The sequence below is a fragment of the Trachurus japonicus genome, chromosome 18 (assembly GCF_045865225.1).
Source record: "Trachurus japonicus isolate A0001 chromosome 18, Traja_1.0".
NCBI classification, from domain to species: Eukaryota; Metazoa; Chordata; class Actinopteri; order Carangiformes; family Carangidae; genus Trachurus; species Trachurus japonicus.
In genome coordinates, this window is record NC_140924.1 from 22,238,691 (window position 1) to 22,252,674 (window position 13,984).

General features: G+C 44.1%; 2 protein-coding genes across 2 annotated transcripts in view; both read right to left on the minus strand.

Moving 5' to 3' along the window:
* Positions 1-1,557: 1,557 nt before the first annotated feature.
* Positions 1,558-9,676, minus strand: LOC146969340 (uncharacterized; the record flags this gene model as incomplete). Its single annotated transcript, XM_085759386.1, has 4 exons — positions 1,558-2,195; positions 7,266-7,510; positions 7,917-8,504; positions 9,033-9,676. Coding segments are annotated over 4 exons (2,115 nt in total), but the record flags the coding sequence as incomplete, so codon positions are not given.
* Positions 9,677-12,922: 3,246 nt separating this feature from the next.
* The window catches only part of LOC146969341 (uncharacterized), a 37,952-nt gene continuing 36,890 nt past the window's right edge, over positions 12,923-13,984 (minus strand). The window contains exons 8-10 of the mRNA XM_085759387.1: positions 13,419-13,929; positions 13,236-13,297; positions 12,923-13,142 (exon numbers count right to left, since the gene is read on the minus strand). Coding sequence (XP_085615513.1) covers positions 12,923-13,142; positions 13,236-13,297; positions 13,419-13,929 — 793 coding nt within the window. The remainder of the gene's footprint in view (positions 13,143-13,235; positions 13,298-13,418; positions 13,930-13,984) is intronic.

The following is a 13,984-nucleotide window of genomic DNA, read 5'->3' on the forward strand; positions in this document are numbered from 1 at the left end:
AGGTGTTGATGCAGTAGTAGACGTTGTTGAAGCAGTGGTTGAAGTAGTTGTTGGTGTAGCTGGAGTCGTAGTCGAAGCAGTGGTTGAAGTAGTTGTTGGTGTGGATGGAGTTGTAGTCGAAGCAGTGGTTGAAGTAGTTGTTGGTGTGGATGGAGTTGTTGTTGGTGTTGTAGTTGGTGTTGATGCAGTGGTTGAAGGAGTTGTTGGTGTGGATGGAGTTGTTCTTGGTGTTGTAGTTGGTGTTGATGCAGTAGTAGATCTTGTTGAAGCAGTGGTTGAAGTAGTTGTTGGTGTGGATGGAGTTGTAGTCGAAGCAGTGGTTGAAGTAGTTGTTGGTGTGGATGGAGTTGTTGTTGGTGTTGTAGTTGGTGTTGATGCAGTGGTTGAAGTAGTTGTTGGTGTAGATGGAGTAGTAGTCGAAGCAGTGGTTGAAGTAGTTGTTGGTGTGGATGGAGTTGTAGTCGGAGCAGTGGTTGAAGTAGTTGTTGGTGTGGATGGAGTTGTTGGTGTTGATGCGGTAGTAGATGTTGTTGAAGCAGTGGTTGAAGTACTTGTTGGTGTAGATGGAGTAGTAGTCGAAGCAGTGGTTGAAGTAGTCGTTGGTGTGGATAGAGTTGTTGTTGGTGTTGTAGTTGGTGTTGATGCAGTAGTAGATGTTGTTGATGCAGTGGTTGAAGTACTTGTTGGTGAAGATGGAGTAGTAGTCGAAGCAGTGGTTGAAGTAGTTGTTGGTGTGGATGGAGTTGTAGTCGAAGCAGTGGTTGAAGTAGTTGTTGGTGTGGATGGAGTTGTTGTTGGTGTCGTAGTAGGTGTTGATGCAGTAGTAGACGTTGTTGAAGCAGTGGTTGAAGTAGTTGTTGGTGTAGATGGAGTAGTAGTCGAAGCAGTGGTTGAAGTAGTTGTTGGTGTGGATGGAGTTGTTGTTGGTGTCGTAGCAGGTGTTGATGCAGTAGTAGACGTTGTTGAAGCAGTGGTTGAAGTAGTTGTTGGTGTAGCTGGAGTCGTAGTCGAAGCAGTGGTTGAAGTAGTTGTTGGTGTGGATGGAGTTGTAGTCGAAGCAGTGGTTGAAGTAGTTGTTGGTGTGGATGGAGTTGTTGTTGGTGTTGTAGTTGGTGTTGATGCAGTGGTTGAAGGAGTTGTTGGTGTGGATGGAGTTGTTCTTGGTGTTGTAGTTGGTGTTGATGCAGTAGTAGATCTTGTTGAAGCAGTGGTTGAAGTAGTTGTTGGTGTGGATGGAGTTGTAGTCGAAGCAGTGGTTGAAGTAGTTGTTGGTGTGGATGGAGTTGTTGTTGGTGTTGTAGTTGGTGTTGATGCAGTGGTTGAAGTAGTTGTTGGTGTAGATGGAGTAGTAGTCGAAGCAGTGGTTGAAGTAGTTGTTGGTGTGGATGGAGTTGTAGTCGGAGCAGTGGTTGAAGTAGTTGATGGTGTGGATGGAGTTGTTGGTGTTGATGCGGTAGTAGATGTTGTTGAAGCAGTGGTTGAAGTACTTGTTGGTGTAGATGGAGTAGTAGTCGAAGCAGTGGTTGAAGTAGTCGTTGGTGTGGATAGAGTTGTTGTTGGTGTTGTAGTTGGTGTTGATGCAGTAGTAGATGTTGTTGATGCAGTGGTTGAAGTACTTGTTGGTGAAGATGGAGTAGTAGTCGAAGCAGTGGTTGAAGTAGTTGTTGGTGTGGATGGAGTTGTAGTCGAAGCAGTGGTTGAAGTAGTTGTTGGTGTGGATGGAGTTGTTGTTGGTGTCGTAGTAGGTGTTGATGCAGTAGTAGACGTTGTTGAAGCAGTGGTTGAAGTAGTTGTTGGTGTAGATGGAGTAGTAGTCGAAGCAGTGGTTGAAGTAGTTGTTGGTGTGGATGGAGTTGTAGTCGAAGCAGTGGTTGAAGTAGTTTTTGGTGTGGATGGAGTTGTTGTTGGTGTCGTAGTAGGTGTTGATGCAGTAGTAGACGTTGAAGCAGTGGTTGAAGTAGTTGTTGGTGTGGATGGAGTTGTAGTCGAAGCAGTGGTTGAAGTAGTTGTTGGTGTGGATGGAGTTGTTGTTGGTGTCGTAGTAGGTGTTGATGCAGTAGTAGACGTTGTTGAAGCAGTGGTTGAAGTAGTTGTTGGTGTAGCTGGAGTCGTAGTCGAAGCAGTGGTTGAAGTAGTTGTTGGTGTGGATGGAGTTGTAGTCGAAGCAGTGGTTGAAGTAGTTGTTGGTGTGGATGGAGTTGTTGTTGGTGTTGTAGTTGGTGTTGATGCAGTGGTTGAAGTAGTTGTTGGTGTAGATGGAGTAGTAGTCGAAGCAGTGGTTGAAGTAGTTGTTGGTGTGGATGGAGTTGTTGTTGGTGTTGTAGTTGGTGTTGATGCAGTAGTAGATGTTGTTGAAGCAGTGGTTGAAGTACTTGTTGGTGTAGATGGAGTAGTAGTCGAAGCAGTGGTTGAAGTAGTTGTTGGTGTAGATGGAGTAGTAGTCGAAGCAGTGGTTGAAGTAGTTGTTGGTGTGGATGGAGTTGTTGTCGAAGCAGTGTTTGAAGTAGTTGTTGGTGTGGATGGAGTAGTAGTCGAAGCAGTGGTTGAAGTACTTGTTGGCGTAGATGGAGTAGTAGTCGAAGCAGTGTTTGAAGTAGTTGTTGGTGTGGATGGAGTTGTAGTCGAAGCAGTGGTTGAAGTAGTTGTTGGTGTGGATGGAGTTGTTGTTGGTGTTGTAGTTGGTGTTGATGCAGTAGTAGATGTTGTTGAAGCAGTGGTTGAAGTACTTGTTGGTGTGGATGGAGTTGTTCTTGGTGTTGTAGTTGTTGTTGATGCAGTAGTAGATGTTGGTGAAGCAGTGGTTGAAGTACTTGTTGGTGTAGATGGAGTAGTAGTCGAAGCAGTGGTTGAAGTAGTTGTTGGTGTAGATGGAGTAGTAGTCGAAGCAGTGGTTGAAGTAGTTGTTGGTGTGGATGGAGTTGTTGTTGGTGTTGTAGTAGGTATTGATGCAGTAGTAGACATTGTTGAGGCAGTGGTTGAAGTAGTTGTTGGTGTGGATGGAGTTGTTGTTGGTGTTGTAGTTGGTGTTGATGCAGTAGTAGATGTTGTTGATGCAGTGGTTGAAGTACTTGTTGGTGTAGATGGAGTAGTAGTCGAAGCAGTGGTTGAAGTGGTTGTTGGTGTGGATGGAGTTGTAGTCGAAGCAGTGGTTGAAGTAGTTGTTGGTGTGGATGGAGTTGTTGTTGGTGTCGTAGTAGGTGTTGATGCAGTAGTAGACGTTGTTGAAGCAGTGGTTGAAGTAGTTGTTGGTGTAGATGGAATAGTAGTCGAAGCAGTGGTTGAAGTAGTTGTTGGTGTGGATGGAGTTGTAGTCAAAGCAGTGGTTGAAGTAGTTTTTGGTGTGGATGGAGTTGTTGTTGGTGTCGTAGTAGGTGTTGATGCAGTAGTAGACGTTGAAGCAGTGGTTGAAGTAGTTGTTGGTGTGGATGGAGTTGTTGTTGGTGTTGTTGTTGGTGTTGATGCAGTAGTAGATGTTGTTGATGCAGTGGTTGAAGTACTTGTTGGTGAAGATGGAGTAGTAGTCGAAGCAGTGGTTGAAGTAGTTGTTGGTGTGGATGGAGTTGTAGTCGAAGCAGTGGTTGAAGTACTTGTTGGTGTGGATGGAGTTGTGGTTGGTGTTGTAGTTGGTGTTGATGCAGTAGTAGATGTTGTTGAAGCAGTGGTTGAAATAGTTGTTGGTGTGGATGGAGTTGTGGTTGGTGTTGTAGTTGGTGTTGATGCAGTAGTAGATGTTTTTGAAGCAGTGGTTGAAGTAGTTGTTGGTGTGGATGGAGTTGTAGTCGATGCTGTGGTTGAAGGAGTTGTTGGTGTGGATGGAGTTGTGGTTGGTGTTGTAGTTGGTGTTGATGCAGTAGTAGATGTTGAAGCAGTGGTTGAAGTACTTGTTGGTGTAGATGGAGTAGTAGTCGAAGCAGTGGTTGAAGTACTTGTTGGCGTAGATGCAGTAGTAGTCGAAGCAGTTGTTGAAGTAGTTGTTGGTGTGGATGGGGTTGTAGTCGAAGCAGTGGTTGAAGTAGTTGTTGGTGTGGATGGAGCTGTTGTTGGTGTTGTAGTAGGTGTTGATGCAGTAGTAGACGTTGTTGAAGCAGTGGTTGAAGTAGTTGTTGGTGTGGATGGAGTTGTAGTCGAAGCAGGGGTTGAAGTAGTTGTTGGTGTGGATGGAGTTGTAGTCGAAGCAGTGGTTGAAGGAGTTGTTGGTGTGGATGGAGTTGTGGTTGGTTTTGAAGTTGGTTTTGATGCAGTAGTAGATGTTGTTGAAGCAGTGGTTGAAGTAGTTGTTGGTGTGGATGGAGTAGTATTCAAAGCAGTGGTTGAAGTACTTGTTGGTGTAGATGGAGTTGTAGTCAAAGCAGTGGTTGAAGTAGTTGTTGGTGTGGATGTTGTTGAAGCAGTGGTTGAAGTAGTTGTTGGTGTGGATGGAGTTGTAGTCGAAGCAGTGGTTGAAGGAGTTGTTGGTGTGGATGGAGTTGTGGTTGGTTTTGAAGTTGGTTTTGATGCAGTAGTAGATGTTGTTGAAGCAGTGGTTGAAGTAGTTGTTGGTGTGGATGGAGTAGTATTCAAAGCAGTGGTTGAAGTACTTGTTGGTGTGGATGGAGTTGTTGTTGGTGTTGTATTTGGTGTTGATGCAGTAGTAGATGTTGTTGAAGCAGTGGTTGAAGTACTTGTTGGTGTAGATGGAGTTGTTGTTGGTGTTGTAGTTGGTGTGGATGCAGTAGTAGATGTTGTTGAAGCAGTGGTTGAAGTACTTGTTGGTGTAGATGGAGTTGTAGTCAAAGCAGTGGTTGAAGTAGTTGTTGGTGTGGATGTTGTTGAAGCAGTGGTTGAAGTAGTTGTTGGTGTGGATGGAGTTGTAGTCGATGCTGTGGTTGAAGGAGTTGTTGGTGTGGATGGAGTTGTGGTTGGTGTTGTAGTTGGTGTTGATGCAGTAGTAGATGTTGTTGAAGCAGTGGTTGAAGTAGTTGTTGGTGTGGATGGAGTTGTGGTTGGTGTTGTAGTTGGTGTTGATGCAGTAGTAGATGTTTTTGAAGCAGTGGTTGAAGTAGTTGTTGGTGTGGATGGAGTTGTAGTCGATGCTGTGGTTGAAGGAGTTGTTGGTGTGGATGGAGTTGTGGTTGGTGTTGTAGTTGGTGTTGATGCAGTAGTAGATGTTTTTGAAGCAGTGGTTGAAGGAGTTGTTGGTGTGGATGGAGTTGTGGTTGGTGTTGTAGTTGGTGTTGATGCAGTAGTAGATGTTTTTGAAGCAGTGGTTGAAGGAGTTGTTGGTGTGGATGGAGTTGTGGTTGGTGTTGTAGTTGGTGTTGATGCAGTAGTAGATGTTGAAGCAGTGGTTGAAGTACTTGTTGGTGTAGATGGAGTAGTAGTCGAAGCAGTGGTTGAAGTACTTGTTGGCGTAGATGCAGTAGTAGTCGAAGCAGTGGTTGAAGTACTTGTTGGTGTGGATGGAGTTGTGGTTGGTGTTGTAGTTGGTGTTGATGCAGTAGTAGATGTTGTTGAAGCAGTGGTTGAAATAGTTGTTGGTGTGGATGGAGTTGTGGTTGGTGTTGTAGTTGGTGTTGATGCAGTAGTAGATGTTTTTGAAGCAGTGGTTGAAGTAGTTGTTGGTGTGGATGGAGTTGTAGTCGATGCTGTGGTTGAAGGAGTTGTTGGTGTGGATGGAGTTGTGGTTGGTGTTGTAGTTGGTGTTGATGCAGAAGTAGATGTTGAAGCAGTGGTTGAAGTACTTGTTGGTGTAGATGGAGTAGTAGTCGAAGCAGTGGTTGAAGTACTTGTTGGCGTAGATGCAGTAGTAGTCGAAGCAGTGGTTGAAGTAGTTGTTGGTGTGGATGGGGTTGTAGTCGAAGCAGTGGTTGAAGTAGTTGTTGGTGTGGATGGAGTTGTTGGTGTTGTAGTAGGTGTTGATGCAGTAGTAGACGTTGTTGAAGCAGTGGTTGAAGTAGTTGTTGGTGTGGATGGAGTTGTAGTCGAAGCAGGGGTTGAAGTAGTTGTTGGTGTGGATGGAGTTGTAGTCGAAGCAGTGGTTGAAGGAGTTGTTGGTGTGGATGGAGTTGTGGTTGGTTTTGAAGTTGGTTTTGATGCAGTAGTAGATGTTGTTGAAGCAGTGGTTGAAGTAGTTGTTGGTGTGGATGGAGTAGTATTCAAAGCAGTGGTTGAAGTACTTGTTGGTGTAGATGGAGTTGTAGTCAAAGCAGTGGTTGAAGTAGTTGTTGGTGTGGATGTTGTTGAAGCAGTGGTTGAAGTAGTTGTTGGTGTGGATGGAGTTGTAGTCGAAGCAGTGGTTGAAGGAGTTGTTGGTGTGGATGGAATTGTGGTTGGTTTTGAAGTTGGTTTTGATGCAGTAGTAGATGTTGTTGAAGCAGTGGTTGAAGTAGTTGTTGGTGTGGATGGAGTAGTATTCAAAGCAGTGGTTGAAGTACTTGTTGGTGTGGATGGAGTTGTTGTTGGTGTTGTATTTGGTGTTGATGCAGTAGTAGATGTTGTTGAAGCAGTGGTTGAAGTACTTGTTGGTGTAGATGGAGTTGTTGTTGGTGTTGTAGTTGGTGTGGATGCAGTAGTAGATGTTGTTGAAGCAGTGGTTGAAGTACTTGTTGGTGTAGATGGAGTTGTAGTCAAAGCAGTGGTTGAAGTAGTTGTTGGTGTGGATGTTGTTGAAGCAGTGGTTGAAGTAGTTGTTGGTGTGGATGGAGTTGTAGTCGATGCTGTGGTTGAAGGAGTTGTTGGTGTGGATGGAGTTGTGGTTGGTGTTGTAGTTGGTGTTGATGCAGTAGTAGATGTTGTTGAAGCAGTGGTTGAAGTAGTTGTTGGTGTGGATGGAGTAGTATTCAAAGCAGTGGTTGAAGTACTTGTTGGTGTAGATGGAGTTGTAGTCAAAGCAGTGGTTGAAGTAGTTGTTGGTGTGGATGTTGTTGAAGCAGTGGTTGAAGTAGTTGTTGGTGTGGATGGAGTTGTAGTCGAAGCAGTGGTTGAAGGAGTTGTTGGTGTGGATGGAGTTGTGGTTGGTTTTGAAGTTGGTTTTGATGCAGTAGTAGATGTTGTTGAAGCAGTGGTTGAAGTAGTTGTTGGTGTGGATGGAGTAGTATTCAAAGCAGTGGTTGAAGTACTTGTTGGTGTGGATGGAGTTGTTGTTGGTGTTGTATTTGGTGTTGATGCAGTAGTAGATGTTGTTGAAGCAGTGGTTGAAGTACTTGTTGGTGTAGATGGAGTTGTTGTTGGTGTTGTAGTTGGTGTGGATGCAGTAGTAGATGTTGTTGAAGCAGTGGTTGAAGTACTTGTTGGTGTAGATGGAGTTGTAGTCAAAGCAGTGGTTGAAGTAGTTGTTGGTGTGGATGTTGTTGAAGCAGTGGTTGAAGTAGTTGTTGGTGTGGATGGAGTTGTAGTCGATGCTGTGGTTGAAGGAGTTGTTGGTGTGGATGGAGTTGTGGTTGGTGTTGTAGTTGGTGTTGATGCAGTAGTAGATGTTGTTGAAGCAGTGGTTGAAGTAGTTGTTGGTGTGGATGGAGTTGTGGTTGGTGTTGTAGTTGGTGTTGATGCAGTAGTAGATGTTTTTGAAGCAGTGGTTGAAGTAGTTGTTGGTGTGGATGGAGTTGTAGTCGATGCTGTGGTTGAAGGAGTTGTTGGTGTGGATGGAGTTGTGGTTGGTGTTGTAGTTGGTGTTGATGCAGTAGTAGATGTTTTTTGAAGCAGTGGTTGAAGGAGTTGTTGGTGTGGATGGAGTTGTGGTTGGTGTTGTAGTTGGTGTTGATGCAGTAGTAGATGTTTTTGAAGCAGTGGTTGAAGGAGTTGTTGGTGTGGATGGAGTTGTGGTTGGTGTTGTAGTTGGTGTTGATGCAGTAGTAGATGTTGAAGCAGTGGTTGAAGTACTTGTTGGTGTAGATGGAGTAGTAGTCGAAGCAGTGGTTGAAGTACTTGTTGGCGTAGATGCAGTAGTAGTCGAAGCAGTGGTTGAAGTACTTGTTGGTGTGGATGGAGTTGTGGTTGGTGTTGTAGTTGGTGTTGATGCAGTAGTAGATGTTGTTGAAGCAGTGGTTGAAATAGTTGTTGGTGTGGATGGAGTTGTGGTTGGTGTTGTAGTTGGTGTTGATGCAGTAGTAGATGTTTTTGAAGCAGTGGTTGAAGTAGTTGTTGGTGTGGATGGAGTTGTAGTCGATGCTGTGGTTGAAGGAGTTGTTGGTGTGGATGGAGTTGTGGTTGGTGTTGTAGTTGGTGTTGATGCAGAAGTAGATGTTGAAGCAGTGGTTGAAGTACTTGTTGGTGTAGATGGAGTAGTAGTCGAAGCAGTGGTTGAAGTACTTGTTGGCGTAGATGCAGTAGTAGTCGAAGCAGTGGTTGAAGTAGTTGTTGGTGTGGATGGGGTTGTAGTCGAAGCAGTGGTTGAAGTAGTTGTTGGTGTGGATGGAGTTGTTGGTGTTGTAGTAGGTGTTGATGCAGTAGTAGACGTTGTTGAAGCAGTGGTTGAAGTAGTTGTTGGTGTGGATGGAGTTGTAGTCGAAGCAGGGGTTGAAGTAGTTGTTGGTGTGGATGGAGTTGTAGTCGAAGCAGTGGTTGAAGGAGTTGTTGGTGTGGATGGAGTTGTGGTTGGTTTTGAAGTTGGTTTTGATGCAGTAGTAGATGTTGTTGAAGCAGTGGTTGAAGTAGTTGTTGGTGTGGATGGAGTAGTATTCAAAGCAGTGGTTGAAGTACTTGTTGGTGTAGATGGAGTTGTAGTCAAAGCAGTGGTTGAAGTAGTTGTTGGTGTGGATGTTGTTGAAGCAGTGGTTGAAGTAGTTGTTGGTGTGGATGGAGTTGTAGTCGAAGCAGTGGTTGAAGGAGTTGTTGGTGTGGATGGAATTGTGGTTGGTTTTGAAGTTGGTTTTGATGCAGTAGTAGATGTTGTTGAAGCAGTGGTTGAAGTAGTTGTTGGTGTGGATGGAGTAGTATTCAAAGCAGTGGTTGAAGTACTTGTTGGTGTGGATGGAGTTGTTGTTGGTGTTGTATTTGGTGTTGATGCAGTAGTAGATGTTGTTGAAGCAGTGGTTGAAGTACTTGTTGGTGTAGATGGAGTTGTTGTTGGTGTTGTAGTTGGTGTGGATGCAGTAGTAGATGTTGTTGAAGCAGTGGTTGAAGTACTTGTTGGTGTAGATGGAGTTGTAGTCAAAGCAGTGGTTGAAGTAGTTGTTGGTGTGGATGTTGTTGAAGCAGTGGTTGAAGTAGTTGTTGGTGTGGATGGAGTTGTAGTCGATGCTGTGGTTGAAGGAGTTGTTGGTGTGGATGGAGTTGTGGTTGGTGTTGTAGTTGGTGTTGATGCAGTAGTAGATGTTGTTGAAGCAGTGGTTGAAGTAGTTGTTGGTGTGGATGGAGTTGTGGTTGGTGTTGTAGTTGGTGTTGATGCAGTAGTAGATGTTTTTGAAGCAGTGGTTGAAGTAGTTGTTGGTGTGGATGGAGTTGTAGTCGATGCTGTGGTTGAAGGAGTTGTTGGTGTGGATGGAGTTGTGGTTGGTGTTGTAGTTGGTGTTGATGCAGTAGTAGATGTTTTTGAAGCAGTGGTTGAAGGAGTTGTTGGTGTGGATGGAGTTGTGGTTGGTGTTGTAGTTGGTGTTGATGCAGTAGTAGATGTTGAAGCAGTGGTTGAAGTACTTGTTGGTGTAGATGGAGTAGTAGTCGAAGCAGTGGTTGAAGTACTTGTTGGCGTAGATGCAGTAGTAGTCGAAGCAGTGGTTGAAGTAGTTGTTGGTGTGGATGGGGTTGTAGTCGAAGCAGTGGTTGAAGTAGTTGTTGGTGTGGATGGAGTTGTTGTTGGTGTTGTAGTAGGTGTTGATGCAGTAGTAGACGTTGTTGAAGCAGTGGTTGAAGTAGTTGTTGGTGTGGATGGAGTTGTAGTCGAAGCAGGGGTTGAAGTAGTTGTTGGTGTGGATGGAGTTGTTGTTGATGCAGTAGTAGACGTTGTCGAAGCAGTGGTTGAAGTAGTTGTTGGTGTAGATGGAGTAGTAGTCGAAGCAGTGGTTGAAGTAGTTGTTGGTGTGGATGGAGTTGTAGTCGAAGAAGTGGTTGAAGTAGTTTTTGGTGTGGATGGAGTTGTTGTTGGCGTAGATGGAGTAGTAGTCGAAGCGGTGGTTGAAGTAGTTGTTGGTGTAGATGGAGTTGTTGGTGTTGTAGTAGGTGTTGATGCAGTAGTAGACATTGTTGAAGCAGTGGTTGAAGTAGTTGTTGGTGTGGATGGAGTTGTTGTTGGTGTTGATGCAGTAGTAGATGTTGTTGAAGCAGTGGTTGAAGTACTTGTTGGTGTAGATGGAGTTGTAGTCGAAGCAGTGGTTGAAGTACTTGTTGGTGTGGATGGAGTTGTTGTTGGTGTTGTAGTTGGTGTTGATGCAGTAGTAGATGTTGTTGAAGCAGTGGTTGAAGTACTTGTTGGTGTAGATGGAGTCATAGTCAAAGCAGTGGTTGAAGTAGTTGTTGGTGTGGATGTTGTTGAAGCAGTGGTTGAAGTACTTGTTGGTGTGGATGGAGTTGTTGTTGGTGTTGTAGTTGGTGTTGATGCAGTAGTAGATGTTGTTGAAGCAGTGGTTGAAGTACTTGTTGGTGTAGATGGATTAGTAGTCGAAGCAGTGGTTGAAGTACTTGTCGGCGTAGATGGAGTAGTAGTCGAAGCAGTGTTTGAAGTAGTTGTTGGTGTGGATGGAGTTGTAGCCGATGCTGTGGTTGAAGGAGTTGTTGGTGTGGATGGAGTTGTGGTTGGTGTTGTATTTGGTGTTGATGCAGTAGTAGATGTTGTTGAAGCAGTGGTTGAAGTACTTGTTGGTGTAGATGGAGTAGTAGTCGAAGCAGTGGTTGAAGTACTTGTCGGCGTAGATGGAGTAGTAGTCGAAGCAGTGTTTGAAGTAGTTGTTGGTGTGGATGGAGTTGTAGTCGAAGCAGTGGTTGAAGTAGTTGTTGGTGTGGATGGAGTTGTTGTTGGTGTTGTAGTTGGTGTTGATGCAGTAGTAGACGTTGTTGAAGCAGTGGTTGAAGTAGTTGTTGGTGTAGATGGAGTAGTAGTCGAAGCAGTGGTTGAAGTAGTTGTTGGTGTGGATGGAGTTGTAGTCGAAGCAGTGGTTGAAGTAGTTGTTGGTGTGGATGGAGTTGTTGTTGATGCAGTAGTAGACGTTGTTGAAGCAGTGGTTGAAGTAGTTGTTGGTGTAGATGGAGTAGTAGTCGAAGCAGTGGTTGAAGTAGTTGTTGGTGTGGATGGAGTTGTAGTCGAAGAAGTGGTTGAAGTAGTTTTTGGTGTGGATGGAGTTGTTGTTGGTGTCGTAGTAGGTGTTGATGCAGTAGTAGACGTTGAAGCAGTGGTTGAAGTAGTTGTTGGTGTGGATGGAGTTGTTGTTGGTGTTGTTGTTGGTGTTGATGCAGTAGTAGATGTTGTTGAAGCAGTGGTTGAAGTACTTGTTGGTGTAGATGGACTAGTAGTCGAAGCAGTGGTTGAAGTAGTTGTTGGTGTGGATGGAGTTGTTGTTGGTGTTGTAGTTGGTGTTGATGCAGTGGTTGAAGGAGTTGTTGGTGCGGATGGAGTTGTTCTTGGTGTTGTAGTTGGTGTTGATGCAGTAGTAGATCTTGTTGAAGCAGTGGTTGAAGTAGTTGTTGGTGTGGATGGAGTTGTAGTCGAAGCAGTGGTTGAAGTAGTTGTTGGTGTGGATGGAGTTGTTGTTGGTGTTGTAGTTGGTGTTGATGCAGTGGTTGAAGTAGTTGTTGGTGTAGATGGAGTAGTAGTCGAAGCAGTGGTTGAAGTAGTTGTTGGTGTGGATGGAGTTGTAGTCGGAGCAGTGGTTGAAGTAGTTGTTGGTGTGGATGGAGTTGTTGTTGGTGTTGTAGTTGGTGTTGATGCGGTAGTAGATGTTGTTGAAGCAGTGTTTGAAGTACTTGTTGGTGTAGATGGAGTAGTAGTCAAAGCAGTGGTTGAAGTAGTCGTTGGTGTGGACAGAGTTGTTGTTGGTGTTGTAGTTGGTGTTGATGCAGTAGTAGATGTTGTTGATGCAGTGGTTGAAGTACTTGTTGGTGAAGATGGAGTAGTAGTCGAAGCAGTGGTTGAAGTAGTTGTTGGTGTGGATGGAGTTGTAGTCGAAGCAGTGGTTGAAGTAGTTGTTGGTGTGGATGGAGTTGTTGTTGGTGTCGTAGTAGGTGTTGGTGCAGTAGTAGACGTTGTTGAAGCAGTGGTTGAAGTAGTTGTTGGTGTAGATGGAGTAGTAGTCGAAGCAGTGGTTGAAGTAGTTGTTGGTGTGGATGGAGTTGTAGTCGAAGCAGTGGTTGAAGTAGTTTTTGGTGTGGATGGAGTTGTTGTTGGTGTCGTAGTAGGTGTTGATGCAGTAGTAGACGTTGAAGCAGTGGTTGAAGTAGTTGTTGGTGTGGATGGAGTTGTTGTTGGTGTTGTTGTTGGTGTTGATGCAGTAGTAGTCGAAGCAGTGGTTGAAGTAGTTGTTGGTGTGGATGGAGTTGTTGTCGGTGTTGTAGTTGGTGTTGATGCAGTGGTAGATGTTGTTGAAGCAGTGGTTGAAGTAGTTGTTGGTGTGGATGGAGTAGTTGTTGCTGTTGTACTTGGTGTTGATGCAGTGGTTGAAGTAGTTGTTGGTGTGGATGGAGTTGTTGTTGGTGTTGTAGTTGGTGTTGATGCAGTAGTAGATGTTGTTGAAGCAGTGGTTGAAGTACTTGTTGGTGTGGATGGAGTTGTAGTTGGTTTTGTTTTTGGTTTTGATGCAGTAGTAGATGTTGTTGAAGCAGTGGTTGAAGTAGTTGTTGGTCTGGCTGGAGTTGTCGTTGACGCGGTGGCTGAAGCAGTTGGTGTGGATGCAGTTGTCCTTGAAGCGGAGGTTGAAGCAGTTGTTGGTGTGGATGTAGTTGTCGTCAACACGGTGGTTGAAGCAGTTATAGATGTGGATGCTGTTGAAGTTTCTGCTGTAGTTGGAAAGAAATTCAAATCTTATTTAAACTTACAATCATTGACTTTCTGAATTTCTTTTTCAACCATGAGCATGTCAAATTTCTTACCTATGTCATCAGTCACAGTGATGGAGCTGATTTCAATATCAAATCCAGAGACAGTTGATGCCGCACTGATTAACACACTCTCAACCTGAGTATTATCTGGAACAGATGGGCTTTTGAAGCTGATGATCATGTCGTTAATGATTGATCCGTTTCTTCAGGAAGAAAAATAGAAATGAAAGAGGATTCAGATTTAGGCCACAATTCTTTACCTGTGTCAATGTGTCAACAATGTCCTTAGAAATTACCTGAATGCAACCACGTCCATGGAATTGTAAGAGTTGAATTCAGTTCGGTACAAAGGATCGAGCTTGAAAGTAAAATAACACAGTGAAATATTATTTGCCAAACATAATGGCAATTCAGTAAGTTGTCTATCACATATTCAGGTCTCTAATAAATATGATACAAAATAATAATGTGACATTTACCTGTCCCTTTATATTGCTAGCTCGGTTTTGAAAATCAGCAGATGACATGTTCAGCAAATCACTTTTAAATGTGTCCGAACGAGATCTGAAAACCACCCGACGTGCAACAGTTGTGGAGGTTGCAGAGTTTGTTGTAGTTAGACTTGTTGTTGTCATTGGTGATGTAGTTAGTGTGGATACAGTGGTAGATGCAGTTGAAGCAATGGTTGATGCAGTGGTAGATGCTGTTGAAGCAGTGGTTGAAGTAGTTGTTGGTGTGGATGGAGTTGTTGTCGAAGCAGTGGTTGAAGTAGTTGTTGGTGTGGATGGAGTTGTTGTTGGTGTTGTAGTTGGTGTTGATGCAGTAGTAGATGTTGTTGAAGCAGTGGTTGAAGTACTTGTTGGTGTAGATGGAGTAGTAGTCGAAGCAGTGGTTGAAGTACTTGTTGGCGTAGATGGAGTAGTAGTCGAAGCAGTGTTTGAAGTAGTTGTTGGTGTGGATGGAGTAGTAGTCGAAGCAGTGGTTGAAGTACTTGTTGGCGTAGATGGAGTAGTAGTCGAAGCAGTGTTTGAAGTAGTTGTTGGTG